At 35.8% G+C, this 19,106-nt stretch overlaps 1 protein-coding gene across 13 annotated transcripts in view; it reads left to right on the top strand.

Moving 5' to 3' along the window:
- The window catches only part of NF1 (neurofibromin 1), a 282,946-nt gene that overhangs the window by 95,320 nt on the left and 168,520 nt on the right, over positions 1–19,106 (top strand). For 12 of the 13 annotated variants that reach the window (XM_024235642.3, XM_063718573.1, XM_063718572.1 and 9 more), the window contains 3 exons: positions 14,275–14,448; positions 14,883–15,005; positions 15,257–15,331. In XM_024235642.3, the coding sequence (XP_024091410.2) occupies positions 14,275–14,448; positions 14,883–15,005; positions 15,257–15,331 (372 nt within the window). The remainder of the gene's footprint in view (positions 1–14,274; positions 14,449–14,882; positions 15,006–15,256; positions 15,332–19,106) is intronic. The other variant, XM_063718574.1, reaches the window with a different exon arrangement.

Raw genomic sequence — 19,106 nt, 5'->3', positions numbered from 1 at the left:
AGTAAATTACATGAGGAAGTGGCTCAAATGCCCATAGTCTCCACTCATGCCACCCTGCCTTCTCTCTCCCCTCCTATACCGATAGCGTCATAGGGAGTTCCCTGTGATCAGTTGGCAGAGGAAGAGAAGACTAGGGCCTGGTTCACAGATGGTTCTGCACAATATGCAGGCACCACCTGAAAGTGGACAGCTGCAGCACTACAGCCCCTTTCTAGGACATCCCTGAAGGATAGCGGTGAAGGGAAATCTTCCCAGTGGGCAGAACTTTGAGCAGTGCACGTGGCTGTGTACTTTGCGTGGAAGGAGAAATGGCCAGATGTGCGATTATATACTGATTCATGGGCTGTAGCCAGTGGTTTGGCTGGATGGTCAGGGACTTGGAAGAAGCATGATAGGAAAATTGGTGACAAAGAGATGTGAGGAAGAGGTATGTGGATAGACCTCTCTGAGTGGTTAAAAACTGTGAAGATGTTTGTATCTCATGTGAGTGCTCACCAACGGGTGACCTCAGCAGAGAAGGATTTTAATAATCAAGTGGATAGGATGACCTGTTCTGTGGATACCACTTAGCCTCTTTCCCCAGCTACCCCTCTCCTCGCCCAATGGGCCCATGAACAAAGTGGCCATGGTGGCAGGGATGGAAGTTATGCATGGGCTCAGCAACGTGGACTTCACTCACCAAGGCTGACTTGGCTATGGCCACTGCTGAGTGTCCAGTTTGCCAGCAGCAGAGACCAACACTGAGCCCTCGATATGACACCATTCCTCGGGGTGATCAGCCAGCTACCTTGTGGCGGGTTGATTATATTGGACCTCTTCCATCACGGAAAGGGCAGAGATTTGTCCTCACTGGAATAGACACTTACTCCTGATATGGGTTTGCCTATCCTGTGTGCAGTGCTTCTGCCAAGATTACCATGCATGGGCTCACAGAATGCCTTACCCACCATCGTGGTATTCCACACAGCATTGCCTCTGACCAAGGCACTCACTTTACGGCTAAAGAAGTGTGGCAGTGGGCTCATGCTCATGGAATTCACTGTTTTTTTTTTTTGTTTGTTTGTTTTTTGAGATGGAGTGTTGCTCTGTCACCAGGCTGGAATGCAGTGGCGCGATCTCGGCTCACTGCAACCTCCGCCTCCTGGGTTCAAGCGATTCTCCTGCCTCAGCCTCCCGAGTATCTGGGACTATAGGTGTGTGCCACCATGCCCAGCTAATTTTTGTATTTTTAGTAGTGTTGGGGTTTCACCATGTTGGCCAGGATGGTCTCAATCTGTTGACCTTGTATCTGCCCCCCTCGGCCTCCCAAAGTGCTAGGATTACAGGCATGAAGCCAGTGTGCCTGGCCACACTGGTCTTACCATGTTCCCCACCATCCTGAAGCAGCTGGATTGGTAGAACAGCGGAATGGCCTTTTGAAGTCACAGTTACAATACCAACTAGAAGACAGTACTTTGCAGGACTGGAGCAAAGTTTTACAGAAGGCTGTGTATGCTCTGAATCACCATCCAATATATGGTACTGTTTCTCCCGTAGCCAGGATTCCCGGGTCCAGGAATCACTCACCATCACCCCTAGTGATCCACTAGAAAATTTTTCTTCCCGTTCTTGAGACATTATGTTCTGCTGGCCTAGAGGTCTTAGTTCCAGAGGGAGGAACGCTGCCACCAGGAGATACAACGATTCCATTAAACTGGAAGTTAAGATTGCTACCTGGACACACTTTGGGCTCCTCCTACCTTTAAGTCAACAGGCTAAGAAGAGAGTTACAGTGTTGGCTGGGGTGATTGACCCTGACTATCAAGATGAAATCAGTCTACTACTCCACAGCAGAGGTAAAGAAGAGTATGCATGGAGATCCATTAGGGCGTCTTTTAGTATTACCGTGTATTGCCATGCCCTGTGATTAAGGTAAATGGGAAACTACAACAGCCCCATCCAGGCAGGACTACAAATGACCCAGACCCTTCAGGAATGAAGGTTTGGGTCACTCTACCAGGAAACCACCACCTGCTGAGGTGCTTGCTGAAGGCAAAGGGAATACAGAATGGCTAGTAGAAGAAGGTAGTCATCAATACCATCTACGACTGCATGAACAGCTGCAGAAACAAGGACTGTAATTGTCATGAGTATTTCTTCCTCCGTTTGTTAAAAACATGTTTGTGCATGTATACACCTGTACTAAGAAAATATCTTCATTTTATTTCCTTTTTCTTTTATCATATGACTTAAGATTTATTGACTTCACATCAGCATTTTAAGTATTGTTAACTTTTAGTATTTGGGTTGGGATAGGTGTGTTTCTGGTTGTACAAAGGATAATTGTATTATGTTAGGCATAATTATGACCTTATTATCTTTATTTGAAGATTATGTATGATCTCAGGAGATATGTATGGGTTCAAGTTGACAAAGGGTGGACTTGTGATGGTTAATACTAAGTGTCAACTTGATTGGATTGAAGGATACAAAGTATTGATCCTGGGTGTGCCTGTGAGGGTGTTACCAAAGGAGATTGACATTTGAGTCAGTGGACTGGGAAAGGCAGACCCACCCTTAATCTGGCTGGCTACCATCTAATCAGCTGCCAGTGTGGCTAGAATATAAGCAGGCAGAAAAATGTGAAAAGAGAGACAGGCCTAACCTCCCAGCCTATATCTTCCTCCTGTGCTGGATGCTTCTTGCCCTCCAGCGTCAGTCTTCAAGTTTGTCAGTTTTGGAACTTGGACTGGCTCTCCTTGCTCCTCACCCTGCAGACAGCCTATTGTGGGACCTCGTGATCGTGTGAGTTAATGCTTAATAAACTCCCCTTTGTAATAAGTATCTATCCCCTTAATTCTGTCCCTCTAGAGAACCCTGACTAATACAGTAGGGTGTTTTGTTTTGTTTTGTTTTGTTTGTTTATTGGAAAAATAGAAATAAATAAGTTATAAATTCAGTAGTACTCGAGTGAATTTACGTTTTAATAATCACAACTGTAGCTTTCTAAGTGTTTACTGGTTTATTTGTGTATCTTCAGGGAATTGCTGATTCTTCCATTGAATTGTTTGTCTTTTATTGATTTGTAAGGGTTTATGTGTACATTTTTACTTGGTTTCATTTTTAAACTTTGAGTTCTTTTTACTATATAGATATTTAAAATTTGCATGTAGTCACCTCAGCCTTGTTCTTTTTTGTCTCCTAGCTTTTTTGGTCAGATCTCTCTTCCCAGAAGATATTATTCATTTTACTGAGATATAATTCACATATCATAAAATTTACATTTTTGAAGTGTAAAATTCAGTGATTTTAGTACATTAACAAAGTTGTACAATCATCACCATTGTTTCTGTGCAGAACATTTTCATCTTCCCAAAAAGAAACCCATTAGTAATCACTCCCCGTTCCTCTTGCCTCACTGGCAGCCCTTGGCAACCAGTAATCTGGTTTTTTGTCTCTATAGATTTACTTATTCTAAACTAGACGTTTCATACAAATAGAATCATTCAGCATGTTACCTTGTTGTCTGGCAGGTGCCAAGATTTTTGAAGTATGCTTTTTAATTTTTTTCTGGTATTTTCTAGATTTAAAAGTTTAGATTTTTAAATCTTTCTCGATTAAAAAGAAAAGTATTTTTTTTTTTTTTGAGATGGTGTTTCACTCTTGTTGCCCAGGCTGGAGTGCAGTGGCACAATCTCTGCTCAGTGCAAGCCCTGCCTCCGGGTTCAAGCGATTCTCCTGCCTCAGCCTCCTGAGTAGCTGGAATTACAGGCATGCACCACCACGCCCGGCTAATTTTGTATTTTTAGTAGAGATGGGGTTTCTCCATGCTGGTCAGGCTGGTCTCGAACTCCTGACCTCAGGTGATCCGCCTGCCTCGGCCTCCCAAAGTGCTGGGATTACAGGCATGAGCCATTGCGCCTGGCTAAAAGATGTATTTTTAAATGTATTACAAAAAAAAAAAATAGCTGGCCGTGGTGGCAGGCTCCTGTGATCCCAGCTACTCCGGAGGCTGAGCCGGGGAGAATTGCTTGAACCTGGGAGGTGGAGGTTGCCGTGAGCTGAGATCATGCCACTGCACTCCAGCCTGGGCGACAGAGTGAGATTCCATCTCAAAAAACAAAAAAACAAAACAAAAAAAATAGTATTCTCACCCTTTTCTACTCACATTCCTTCTGAGCTCGTTAGTGTTATTGGCTGGTATGTATCCTTCCACTAACATCTATTTACCCATATATTCAAATGCAAAATATACATACGTAGGGTGGTGGTGGTTGTATTTTAAAATGAAATTATTTTATGCACATTACTCTGCATCGTTATTTATCTAAGAAAATATTTTAGCTGTTCCTCAAAATAGTTGATAGAGATCTAACACATTCCTTTCAATATTAGGTAACGTTCTGTTACACTAATGAGCCTCATTTACTCAGCCATTTCACTGAATGGGTGGATATTCAGTTGTTTTCAGTTTTTTGACACTTAGCTAAGCCTTAAGTAAGTATCTTGTTCATATATCCTTGTTAACTGATGCTCTTAATTCTGTAGACTAGAATCTAAAAACTGGGGGTTCCTGTGTCAAGAACATTTGCATTTAAAATTTGTAATAGTTATTACTAGATTTACATTCCCCAATAGTTGCAGCAGGTCAGAGTTTCATCCCCACTGAATTGCCTGTTTTCCTGCATTTTTATCAGGATTAGCTGTTGTTAAATCTTTAAAATTTTGCCACACTAATAAGGTAAGATAGTATCTCATCTCAGGTATTCTTACCTTCTCTTTCAGAGGTAAACTGTGTGATGTGATGGATATGTTATTACCTTGATTGTGGTACTCATTTTAGAATGTATAAGTTTATCAGAACATCATGTTGTACACCTTAAATATATATACAACTTTTATTTTTCAATCATACCTCAATAAAGCTGAAAAAATGTCATTCAGAAAGGAAGCAAACAGTAGATACTAGCATTAAAAATATGTTGTAAATTTTCAAGCATAGAATGATAACATAAGATTAGGAACAAGAATATGTGTATAGATTTAAACATTTATATCTGTGAATATAAATCCATAGATACAAATGTTGAAGGCAAGTTACAATCTTGAAGAAAATGAAAATTATGTTGTGTACCTATAATATGAAAATAAAAAATCACACAAAGGCATATACCTTCACTCAAGGATATATACTCGAGTATACATATTATTTATAATAGCGCAAATTTGAAAACAGCCCAAATGTCCATCAGCTGGTGAATGAATAAACCAGTGGTAATGCCTTGAAACTGTGGAATACTATTCAGCAATAAAAAGGAATTACTGATTCGGCAACATGTGTAAATCTCAAAAATATTATGCTAAGTGAAAGAAGCCAGGCTCAAGAGATGACATACTATATGATTTCTTAAAACTTCTAGAGAAGACAAAATTCAGGACAGAAAGCAGATCAGTGGATGCCAGGAGTGAGAGTTAGGGGAGGAAATTTATTGCAAAGGAGCAGTAGGGGATGGACTGTGATGTTTGAAATGTTCTATGTCATGATCGTGGTTGTGGTTACATGACTATTCTGAAAGTTCATATTAAATAAGTGATATAAAAGAAAAAAGTATTAATGGCTTAAACATTAATTTTCCAAATGAGAGCATTAATTAAAATTCTCAAATAAATGTTGAGAACAAAGATAGTATCTCATTATAATTTTTATTCTTTTTAAGGTTAGTGAGGTTTGAAAACAGTTCATATGTTTCTTTGCCATTTGCATGTTTTCTTTTGCAGGTGTCTGTTGACTTCCTTTACCTATTATTCGGTTATGTTGCTTCCAGTTCCTTATGAATTTGTGGAACTTTTTGTATATTAAGAGCAGTAATCCTACACTTTTAGTCTGTAAATGTTTTTCCAGTCACCTGTTTCTTTTGACTATAGTATCTTTTTTTAAAAAGAAATATTTGAAATGTACAAAGAATGTAACAGTTTCCCATACTCCTATTAACATTTTTATATTTTGCTCATCTTTTAAGAAATTTATATATGTGTCCACAAAAAGAGTCAAACTCTATAAAATATTTTAAGAGATTTATTCTGAACCAAATACGAGTGACCATGGCCCGTGACACAGCCCTCAGGAGGTCCTGAGAACATGTGCCCAAAGTGGTTGGGGTACAGCTTGGTTTGATATATTTTAGGAAGGCATGAAACATCAATCAGATACATTTAAGAAATACATTGGTTTGGTTTAGAAAGGCAAGACAACTCAAAGTGGGGGCTTCCAGGCCATAGGTAAATTTAAACGTTTTCTGGTTGATGGTTGAGTTTGTCTGAAGACTTGGGATTAATGGAAAGGAATGTCCAGGTTAAGATAAAGGATTGTGGAGACCAGGTTTTGTTGTGCAGAGGAATCTCTCAGCAGACTTGAGAGAGAGAGAAGGTTGTAAAATGTTTCTTATTAGACCTAAAAGGGTGCCTGGCTCTTAGTCGATTATCTCCTGGATCTGGAAAGGAAGGAAGGAAAACAAAGGGAAAAGGGGATTCTCTGTAGAATGTGGATGTTTTTTCCCCACAGGAGACTTTGCACGGCAATTTCAGGGTATGGCAAGGAAATATATTTTGGGGCTAAATATTTTTTCCTTGTCTCATAATGTTATGCCAGAGTCAGATTGAAAAGTAAGTCACGATATATAGCGTCAAATAAAACCCATCTGATGAGAATTTATGGTTTGTAGGGCATGACTTCCTAGACCCCTTAGGTAGGAGTTTGGGCAAGTTAAAAAATCAGAGCTTAGTCCTCATATGGCTTTTTAAAATTGTGAGTAAGTAATACTTCCATAAATTCTGACTTAATTACAAATCCCACTAATTTCTTTTTTTTCTTTCCCAGGGACAGCCACTGCAAAAGGTTAAGTGTGTATTCTTCCAGTCTAGCTTCTACATTTTTATGAGGATGGGGAGATAGACGGATAGGTATATAGTTCCGTGTTTCTCAAAGTGTGGTCTTTAGACCAGCAGCATCAGCGTCACCTGGAAACTTGTGAGAAATGCCAGTTCTTAGTTTCTAACTAAATACTTAGTTTCTCACTAAAAACAGCAGTTTTTATTAAGTCTTTCAGGTGACTGTGATGCACATTGAAGTTTGAGAACCATTGTTCATCTAGGTCATTGTCTTTAACTGCTATATGGTGTTCCCTAAATTGACTATACCATTTTTTTAAAAAGAGACTAAGTCTTGCTATTATATTGCCCAGGCTGGTCTCAAACTTCTGGGCTTATACGATCTTCTTCCACCTCAGCCTTCAGATAGCTGCAACTATAAACATGCACCACCGCACCCAGCTTGAATGTACCATATTTTAAATTCCATATTGTCAAGCATTTAAGTTACTTTTCTTTAAAAAATTAACATTAATGCAAAGGAAACAATTGGCAGAGTGAAAAGACAACCTACAGGATGGGAGAAAATATTTGCAAAGTATGTATCCAGCAGAGGATTAATATCCAGAATATACAAGGAACTCTGACATCTCAACAGCAAAAAACAAAACAAAACAACAACAACAAAAAAATTAAAAAATGGGCAAATGACCTGAATAGACATTTCTTAAAAGAAGACAGACACATGACCAACAGATATATTTTTTAAAAAAGCTCAATATCACTAGTCATCAGGGAAATGCAAATCAAAACCACAGTGAGCTATCATTTCACCCCGGTTAGAATGGCTACTATCAAAAAGACAAAAAATAGCAAATGCTGGCAAAGGTGTGGAGATAAGTGAACTCTTAAATGTTGCTAGTGGGAATGTAAACTAGTACAGCCACTATGGAGAACAGTGTGAAGGTTCCTCAAAAAACTGCAAATAGAACTACCATGTGATCCAACAATTCATTATTGGACATTTATCCAAAGGAAGGGAAATCAGTATATTGAAGAGACATCTGTACCCCCATGTTTATTGCAGCACTATTCATAATAGCCAAGATATGGAATCATCCTAAGTATCTAACAACAGATGAATGCATAAAGAAAATATGGTATATATACACAATGGAATAGTATTCAGCCATAAAAAAGAATGAAATTCTGTATTTTGAGGCACGTGGATTGAATTGGAGGACATTAAGTGAAATAAGCCAGGGACAGAACATTAAACACTGCGTGTTCTCATTCATACGTGGAAGCTAAAAAAAGGTTGATCTCATAGAAGTAAAAAGTAGAACAGAATACTACAGGCTGGGAAGGATAGGGTGCGGGGAGAGTAGGGAGAGATTTGTTAAAGGATTCAAAATTACAACTAGATAGGAAGAGTAAGTTCTAGTGCTGTATACCACTGTAAGATGGCTGTAATTAACAATATGTTACACAGTTTCAAAGAGCTAGGAGGAGGATGTTGAATGTTCCCAGCACAAAGAAATGATAAGAGATGATGGGTATGCTAATTACCTTGATTTGATCTCTGTATAGCTATGAAAACGTTACTATGTTCTTCATAAATATTAATACATCAAAAAATTTAAAATTAGTAATGAACAAAAGATAAAGGGCCCTGAACTCTAGTTTTAGAGCTGAATTGTATCCAGTCAGATAGTTTCTATGTTATTTAAACGTTCACTTTAAATTTGGAGCTGAAATATATTTGGAAATCTTTACTTTTAGTATGTTCGTTTGTGTGTGTCTGAGGTAAACTTGGTTGGCTATTGGCAAATGTATTGGGTAGCTGCTTAATAAAACATTTCCTTCCAGTGCTTCAGTTTTCTGATGCTTAGAAAATATGTATATTTAACATAATATGCATTATCACTTTTGAAAGTAACTAATTATTCTGACAGTTATTTGTGCCAAATTAGTAATGTGAATTCAGGAACTATCAGTCTTTTCTATGGCCCGGAATAATTTAAATAATGGAAATTATCTGATTAGATAGAAATTGTAAAATCATCAAGGTTAGGAGCTGTTAAGATTTCCTTTGACTTTTGCTTATCATTAGTTTTAAAGAAAAAAAATAAATTGACATAATGGAAATTTTCACTGTATATCAGGAAGGGAATTCAGTGGAAAAGTAAGCTTCCTATTCACTCTTGACCTTCAGTTTATACTTTTTTTCCTAAGTCAAGTACTGCTACTGGTTTCTTATGCTATTTCTAGAACTAGCCTGTTTATTGCCTATATAAAATAACTCATTAATCACCTTTTATTTGAGCTCCCTTATGGATCTGTGTAGTTTTTCTGTCTCTTTTTAAAATTTTGTATGCAGTAAAATACACATAACATAAAATTTACCATCTTAGCCATTTTTAAGCATACAGTTTAGTAGCACTATCTTGCACATCGTTGTGCGATCAATCTCCAAAACGTTTTCATCTTGCAAAACAAATTCTGTATCTATTAAACAGCTCTCCATTCTTCCCTACCCTCAACTCCTGGCAACCGTCCTTTTACTTTCTGTCTCTCTGAATTTGACTGCCTCATATAAGTGGACTCATACAGTATTTGTCTTTTTGACATGGGCTTATTTTACTTAGCATAATGTCCTCCAGTTCCATTCATGTTGCCTTGAAAGACAGGATTTCATTCTTTTTTTTATGGCTGAAATAGTATTCATCCATGTTGTAGCATGTCAGGATTTCCTTCCTCTTTAAGGCTGAGTGATATATTCCATTGTATGTATATACCAACATTTTATTTATTTAAATTTATCTGCCAATGGATTTTTCAGTTGTTTCCACCTTTTGGCTATTATAAATAATGCTGCTGTGAACATGGGTGTACAAATAACTTCAAGACCCTGCTTTTAATTCTTCTGAATATATATCCAGAAGTGTAATTTCTGGATCATATGGTTATTTTATTTTTGATTTTTTGAAGAATTTCTGTTGTTTTTAAAGTCACTTTTGATGGTTTGTTCTTTGCTAGAAAATATATATTTCAGTTTTATCAGTGCAGAGTTGTATATAATACTTACATATTTTACTTGTACAATTATATAAAGGTTATATTATATTTCCATATTCTCATATAATTATCTTTAGTATCCATGTTTGTAACTGTTTACTCATTTCTCTTTCCTCGTTCATGTTTACTATTTTATTGGTCTTTAAAACCTAGGCTTTGATTTTGTTTCCTAGCATTTAAATTTTTCTGTTTCATTAATTTTAGCTTTCATTTTATTTATACTGTTATTTCTTGAGGCAATGGCTTGGTTCATCTATTTTCAGTTTTTAAAAAAACTAAAGTATTTGTAAGGCTCTATTTTTTTTTTAGTTATAGGAATTTTTACTATATTCTGGTTATTCATCCCTTATGAGATACATTATTTGCAAGTATTTTCTCCCACTCTGTGGATTGTTGTTTCATCTTCTTGATAGTGTCCTTTGATATACAAAAGTTTTTATTTTGATGAAATCCAGTTTATCTGTTTTTTCTTTTGTTGCCTGTGCTTTTTTGGTATCATATACAAGAAATCTTTGCCAAATCCAATGTTGAAAATATTTTTTTTCCTATATTTTCTTCTAGGAGTTTTATGGCTTTACTGTTAAGTTTTGGTCTTTGATCTATTTTGAGTTAAGTTTTGTATATGATGTAAGAAAAGGGTCCATCTTCATTCTTTTGCATGTGGATAATCAGTTTTCCTAGCATCATTTGTTGAAAAGACCGTCCTTTCTCTATTGAATGGTCTTAGCACCTTTGTCAAAAATTGGTCATATGTGTGAGGGTTTCTTTCTAGGCTCTCTATTCCATTGGTCTGTATGACTGTGCTTATGCTAGTACCACATTGTTTTGATTATTTTGGTTACTGTAGCTTTGTAGTAAGTTTTCAAATAAGAAAGTGTGAGTTCTCCAACTTTATTCTTTTTCAAGATAGTTTTGACTATTATGCGGCTCTTTGAGATTCCATATGAATTTTAGGATGAGTTTTTCTTTTTTTTTTTTTTGAGACGGAGTCTCGCTCTGTCGCCCAGGCTGGAGTACAGTGGCGCGATCTTGGCTCACTACAAGCTCTGCCTCCCGGGGTCACGCCATTCTACTGCCTCAGCCTCCCAAGTAGCTGGGACTACAGGCGCCCGCCACCATGCCCGGCTAATTTTTTTTGTATTTTTAGTAGAAACGGGGTTTCACCATGTTAGCCAGGATGGTCTCCATTTCCTGACCTCGTGATCTGCCCGCCTCGACCTCCCAAAGTGCTGGGATTACAGGCGTGAGCCACCGCACCTGGCCTTTTTTTTTTTTTTTTGCAAAAAATACTATTGGGATTTTGATAGGGATTGCATTGAATCTGTGTATTGCTTTGGGTAATATTGTTACCTTAACAATCTAGGAACGTGGGATATCTTTCCATTTATTTATGTTTAATTTCTTTCAGCAATGTTTTGTAGTTTTTTATTAAGTTTTTCACCACCTCGATTAATTCCTATGTATTTTATTTTGGATTCTATTGTAAGTGGAATTGTTTTCTTAATTTCCTTTTAGTATTTTTCATTGCTAATGTATAGAAATTCAGCTGATTTTTGTGTGCTGATTTTGTATTCTGTGACTTTGAATTTATTAGCTCTAACAGCTTATTTTTGGTGTGTATGTGTCATCTTTAGGGATTTCTACATATATATCATCTGTGAATAGACATAGTTTTGCTTCTTTCTGTCCAATTTCAATGAATTTTCCATTTTTTTCTTGCCTACTTGCTCTGTCCAGAATTTCTAGTATTATGCCAAATAGAAGAAGAAAAAGTGGGCATCCTCATCCTTTTCCTGATCTTAGGGGAAAAACTTTCAATCTTTCACTATTGAGTATGTTGTTAGCTATTGGTTTTTAATACATGGCTCTTATGATGTTGAGGAAATTTCCTTCTATTGCTAGCTTGAGTGTTTTTTTTTTATCATAAAAGGCGTTGAACTTTGTCAAGTGGTTTCTCTGTATTGATTCAGATGATCATGTGGAGTTTCTTCTTCATTCTATTAATGTGGTATATTACATTGATTTTTTCATTGTTGAATCATCTTGTGCTCCTGGAGTAAGTTTCACTTGGTCATGGTGTGTCATCCTTTTAATAGGCTGCTGATTTTGTGAAGTTTTTCATCAGTATTCCTAAGGTGTATTAGTCTGTAGTTTTCTTGTAGTATTTTTGTCTGGCTTTGGTATCAGGGTAATGTTGGACCATAGAACTAATGAAGAGAAGTGTTCCCTTCTCTTTAATATTTTGGAATTGTTTGAGAAGCATTCTTTAAATGTTGGGTGGAATCAACCAGTGAAAGCTATCTGGTCCTGGCCTTTTCTTTGGGAGCTTTGTGATTACTGATTAATCCCTTTACTAGTTATAGTTCTATTTAGATTTTCTATTTCCTCATGAGTTAGTTTTGGTAGATTGTGTGTTTGTAGAAATTTGTCCATTTTGTCCAGGTTATCCAAATTGTTGGCATACAGTTTTACATAGTATCGTCTCATAATTCTTTTTATTTTTGCAAAATCAGTAGTGTCACCACTTTCTTTTTTTTTTTTTGTGGGGCGGGGGTGGGGGCATAGAGTCCTGCTTTTTCCCACAGGCTGGAGTGCAGTGACAAGATCTTGGCTCACTGCAACCTCTGCCTCCTGGGTTCAAGTGATTCTCCTGCTTCAGCTTCCCTAGTAGCTGGGACTACAGGCATGCACCACCATGCCTGTGTAATTTTTGTCTTCTTTACAGTAGAGACGGGGGTTTTACCATGTTGGTCAGGCTGGTCTTAAACTCCTACCTCAAGTGATTCGCCTGCCTTGGCTTCCCAAAGTGCTGGGATTACAGGCATGAGCCACTACATCTGGCCGTGTCACCACTTTCATATCTGACTTTAGTAATTTGGTGGTCTTTCTCTCTGTCTCTCTTTTATTTATTTATTTATTTATTTTTTAACCGATCTAGCTAGAGTTTTGTTGACTTTTTCAAAGAATCAGCTTCTGGTTTTGTAATTTTTCTCCATTGTTTTTCTGTTCTCTGTTTTCACTCTAATTTTTATTATTTTCTTTCTTCTGCTAGCTTTGGTGTAGTTTACTCTTTTTCTAGTTCCTTGAGGTATATGGTTAGGTTATTGAATGAGAACTTTCTTATTTTTTGATGTAACTGTTTACAGCTTTACATTTTTCTTTTAGCCCTGCATTCACTGCATCCTATAAGTTTTAGTATGTTGTGTTTTCGTTTTCATTTGTCTCACGTTGGTTTCTAATTTCCTTTGATATTTTTTCCTTTGATCTATTAGTTAACATTCACAAATTTTCACATATTTGTGATTTTTTTTAGTTTTTTTTATCTGCTGTTGGTTTTTCATTTCCATTATGATCACAAAACATACTTTGTATGATTTCAGTTTCTTTAAATGTATTAAGACTTATTTTGTAGCCTAACATATGGTCTGTTTTGGAGAATGTTCCATGTACACTTGAGAAGAATATATTTTGCTGGTGTTGGGTGAGTTTAGTTTTTGACATGTTACATTTGAGCATTCATTTAGGAGAAAAGCCAAGGGAAGAAATTTGTTAATGAACTGTAAAGAGGGGTTGACATCACAAGAGTAGGTAATTTTTTTTGAGAAACAAATTTAGAGCAACAGAACAGCCTTGAATATATTCTTATTTAGAAGGCTGAAGGTTGAATATAACCTGGAGTGTTAGAAAAGGGTGGAACAGTTTATCATAGACCAGAGCCAAGAAAGTATAATATTTAGACTTTAAATATCAAAAAGAAGATATGATCAGCTGAATTCAAAGTTGAAGGCTAGGCGTGGTGGCTCATGCCTGTAATCCTAGCACTTTGGGAGGCCGAGGCAGAAGGATCACTTGAGCCCAGGGGTTCAAGACCAGCTTGGCCAACATGGTGAAATCCTGTCTCTACTAAAAATACAAGAATTAGCCAGGCATGGTGGCAGGCACCTGTAAACCCAGCTACTCTGGAGGCTGAGGTGGGAGAATCGCTTGACCCTGGGAGGCAGAGGTTGCAATGAGCCGAGATCGTGCCTTTGTACTCCAGCCTGGGCAACAGAGGAAGACACCATCTTGGGGGAAAAAAAAAAAGTTGAGAAAACAGCTTGTTTGGGAAGGACTGTTTTTTGTATTCCTTTAATAATTCAATAAAGAAAATAGAAAAAGGATTTTTTTTTAAATTTGAGAAACATTTAAATGATGACCACTACTTAAATTATGAAATTGAAAACCACAAATATAAATTATGCATTCTTTATAGTATGAGTTTTAGAGGCTGTTGATTTGCTATAATATTAGGTACATCTGGAATAGAAGAAACTTCATATATTATCTTATCACTATATTTGAATTCTGTAGAAGTTATTTCTGGACAGTCTACGAAAAGCTCTTGCTGGCCATGGAGGAAGTAGGCAGCTGACAGAAAGTGCTGCAATTGCCTGTGTCAAACTGTGTAAAGCAAGTACCTACATCAATTGGGAAGATAACTCTGTCATTTTCCTACTTGTTCAGTCCATGGTGGTTGATCTTAAGGTAACATGCTTATTCTTTCTCTACTACAAACTTTAAGAAAATTAAATGAATTTTCTAGCATAAGTATTATGTCAAAGATAATTGCTAACATTAAAGTTCCGATTCTTTGTTAACAAGTTCATAGGACTTGTTTTTGTTGTTACTGTGTTCATCAGCCTAAATGGACTGAGAATATGAAGAAAACACCATTTTCTTAAATAAGCATAAATATACAGACTTGGGTTTAAAATAATGTGGCAATTAGGGCCTGAAAGGAACCTATATATGGTATAGGAAGAATTGTATTAGACTGATGAACCACAGTATGGGTGCTTTGTGCTTCTTCTGGCAGCTGAATTTTACTGCCATCTGTGTGGGTAATATGTTGATGTTATTACATGTTAGTAAAGAAATACTGCATGGGTATTTAAAGTTTTCTGTTGGGGTTTTTATAGAACCTGCTTTTTAATCCAAGTAAGCCATTCTCAAGAGGCAGTCAGCCTGCAGATGTGGATCTAATGATTGACTGCCTTGTTTCTTGCTTTCGTATAAGCCCTCACAACAACCAACACTTTAAGGTGAGAGCATTGGTTTTTATCTAACTATATTTACTGATCCTGTTATCCTTTATAAACTAAAAGACTATAGAGATTAATAGGTTCACTTTTATCGGTATTTCTCACTATTATGTGTTGATGTTCATTTCAAGACCTTAAAAACTTAGTGTTTTTTTTTTTTTAAAAACTTTCTATTTGCTGTTCTTTTTGGCTTCATTTATGTTACTGAGTATTTTTCTCATAGAAATAAGCTTTTTTTTCTTTTTCTATAGATCTGCCTGGCTCAGAATTCACCTTCTACATTTCACTATGTGCTGGTAAATTCACTCCATCGAATCATCACCAATGTAAGTTCAAAAGGTATTGCTAAATTACTAAAAAAATTTTTTTCTTTCTTTTCTTTGCATATTTCTTTTTAAGAAATGCACTCTTGGTTTTCAAAAAGGTTCTGAATTTAGATGTATGAAATAGGAAAATTTCTCCATGGTGATTCTATTTGATAATTGATAAATATTTGTATTTTTCATATTAAGTCTTGACCGAAGGGACCATATTAAGGAAGATGGAGTTAATAAGATGCTTTGGAAAGATTAAATCTAAAACGTTTTATTCAGATCAGAAGCCCTTGAGAAAAATGTCACTGAAAATACAATTTAAAATTTTCATCCCAGAGCTTTTCAAACATATTATTCGAATACTTTTAGCCCTTTTACAGCATTTGATACATTGACTTGCCACCTTACCATTTAAGTTAAAAGAAATAGTATTTATGTTGTAGTCTAGTATAGCACATTGACAAAATGATGGGACTATATTTGATGGTACTTTTAAATCTTTTGATCCTAAATTCATTCATAGTGTAAAATTTCATTTTTCTTAAACAAAATGAAATATTAACATACTTTAAAGTAGGTAGTCACAAGATACAAAAGCATATCAGACAAAGTAAGTGAAATCATTAAAAGGTACTTGTGAAACCTTCAACTCTGTCTGATGTGGAGACATTAAATAGACAGCAAAACTTTATCAGATTTGGACTGTGGATTTTTAAAATTCTGTTCTTGTAATTATGAACAACCCTATTGAAAGTTTTCAGGTGTTATTTTCCATTGTTCCACTTTTATCAAATGATACTCACATTTATGGGTAAATTGGTTGACGCTTTCCTTCCTTAAAGGAGGCTGTAATCATTGATAACTTAGTATATTTGACCTGTTTATAATCAAATTCCATTTTAAGACTGTGCCTCTGGTGAGTTGAAAATAACCCTTCACCTCATTTGCCCTGGATGTTGTATTTATTTAAAATAAATACTGCACATATGCTATCCATTCCTGCAGTGGAAAATTAACTATTGATAAAGCTATTTGGTGACACATTTAATTTTTCTCAGCAGGTGTTTAGTGAGCATTTTGGGAGGACAGTCCTTTGTTGTGCAGGTTGCCTTGGGCATTGCAGGACCTTTAACATCTCTGGCCTCATTTCATTAAATGCCAGTTGTGCTGCATCTCCCCTTGCCTAGTCATTATGAACAAATAAACATGCCTGAGGGAATGATACCTCCTCCCTTAGTTGAGTATCACTGAGTTAAATTGTAGGTAAAAGTAACATTGAATATGCTTTGTTCCAAAAGGGAAAGTTTAATGAAGATTGTAAATAAGGTATGTTTGTATTAAAAACTTAAGAAAAAAATCACTGTACTTTTGTCGGCATAATGAGCCAGGGCATTGTACCTTCAAGGTTTACTTTCAAGGCCATTAAAAAAAAAAAAAAGATGATTTCCCCCCTCAAGTTTATGTGTAACTCAGAAATAAGACATTATTGCTTTTTTGCGCTGTGGCTCAGAACACTAAAAATATTCAAAGAGTGGATAGCTTTGCATAAATGCTTAAAATTTGTATATAATAAACCCAATATATACTTTTTTGATACCTTATGGCTAGTTACTTTAATTGTGAAATATTTTTGTCTACAACTGACTATATAGAGCACTTTCAAGCATGGACTTGGCACTGCTGTAAGTGGCTGAGCTGCTCCTTTCTGGGTTCCAAGCATGCCTGGAGTGGTGCTTCATGCATGCCTCAGTGTACTTGGTGAAAGTGGCTGTGCATCCTCTTCTACTGTAATGAGCACTGCATGTGTGGAGGGTGGAGTGTGTCTGTATCAGAGATCAAGTTATATGAAAATCTGTTTTTATAAAGAAAAAAACTACATTGACTAATTTTTAAATATTAAGTATCAGTAATTTTTCAGTGAAATAGCTTGAAAAGGAACATAAATATTAGTTCAAAGTATCTTTTTAAATTATTCTTTGGGTAGTGATACTTTATTATTATAGATAGCGTGGGAAATTGTTTCTCGTTAGGATATTTTCCCCCTTGGTTTGAGGCTAATGACTATTGAATCTGAAGTACTCTTTTGGTTGAAAAGGACTATTTATAAAGTGAATATACAAATTTATGAGATTGACTATTTTAGAGTTTCATTGAAGACATTTATTATGGCAATATTTTTGTCTTGAAAACTCACATGAAATTATTCTTAGATATTTGGACTTCTGATCTTAAATTCATTCATAGTGTAATTTTTTTTCCTACTGATTCTTGGTTCAATGTACCTCATAAGTTCTCTTCTCCCATGGTTCTTTAGCCAGTCCACACATTTTTTTTAAAGCATCACATTCTCAAATGAGATAAAAGTTTTACTGATGTGTATTGAGGGTTTGTGTAGAAGTAGTAAGGTGTTTGGAGTTCTACTTTTGTGAAACATACTCATACTCAGTTCATAAGTACTGAGTTTAGATCTAAAATATTCTAGTGTTTCTTCTTAGAAAATCTTCAAATATATCCACTATTTGATTCTTATTATAATGCAGGTTCCTAGCAGTTGCTAAAATAGTAGTTGTACTGTCATCTTTTTTATTATGATGTGCCATAAGAGATGAATTATAGTTGTAAGATCTATGTTATATGCATAATCTTCATAGACTTCCTTTAGGTTAAATTAGATATGTAATTGGGAAATTTAAAAAGTAATATACACACTTATGAAACAATTATCTTAGCCATCACTGGTACATGCTATAGCTCATATATTACTTATTTCTGTTTTTTCCTTAAGACAATTTATCGTAATTTACATATGGATAGTTCACATACTGAAAATGAGATGATTGCTTTCTATTGAGAGGTTGTAGTTGAAAGGAATTGTTTCCAAGGCATTTGAAAATTATTTAAATCTCTTAAGGAATTGCCACATAATTTGTTCATATTATGTAAGTGTTGCCATTTGGCTATAAACATGGTATTTTCAAGGAAAAAAAGAGTAAGTCTACTTTAATTGACTGGTGTTCAGGAAGGACACATTTAGTAACTGCTCAAAATACTAAACTTTTTTGCCAACCACATGATGTCTAGTTTTTCATGCTTATTTTATTTGCAAATGTATATTTTACTTTAAAATGAATATATTATGAAAAATGAAAACTATGAAAATTACTAAATCTTAAGCCTAAAGTTATTTTATATGGTGCACCTGGTACCACAATACAGTTTCAAAAGCTATTAAAAAAAGACACAGTAATTTGAATAGGCTGTTATATGGGATGCCTTTCTTAGTTTATCAGTTTCTGACAAGATCTTATGAGATGTGTTGGGTAAGGAAGACCCTTCACTCAATGTACTTTGTTATTATTCAGCTTTTTGTTACTTTAGGCTGATTAACACAAGCTGTATAATTTAGTAAGTATAAGGAAATCAAATTGCATTGGTTGCTTTGGGCAAGTCAAAGTTCCTGTGAGTTGGAGGAATCCATTATACTATCAGACTAAAAATTGATCATTTGTAGGAACTAGATTAAATAAAGTAGGAGTTGAAGGAAAAATGTAAACAACCATACTGTCCCAAAAAAGCATTTCTTTCCTCCCAGTTTTGGGATTCCTCCCTGAATGGAGTTCAGTATTCAAAATGTGTATCATAAGTTGGTTTTATATTTTACTATCTGGCTAACAGGATTTGTAATCCACAGTTTGGGTTAAGGTAATATAACTTGATGCTATTCAAAATATTCTGAGAATTCCAAGTGAAGAAATTAAAATGTCGAGACTTCAATTAGCTTAGTTTT

Source organism: Pongo abelii, chromosome 19 (genome assembly GCF_028885655.2).
Source record: "Pongo abelii isolate AG06213 chromosome 19, NHGRI_mPonAbe1-v2.0_pri, whole genome shotgun sequence".
NCBI classification, from domain to species: domain Eukaryota; kingdom Metazoa; phylum Chordata; class Mammalia; order Primates; family Hominidae; genus Pongo; species Pongo abelii.
Note: the sequence above shows the minus strand (reverse complement) of the source record. Positions and strands in the feature narration are given on the sequence as shown.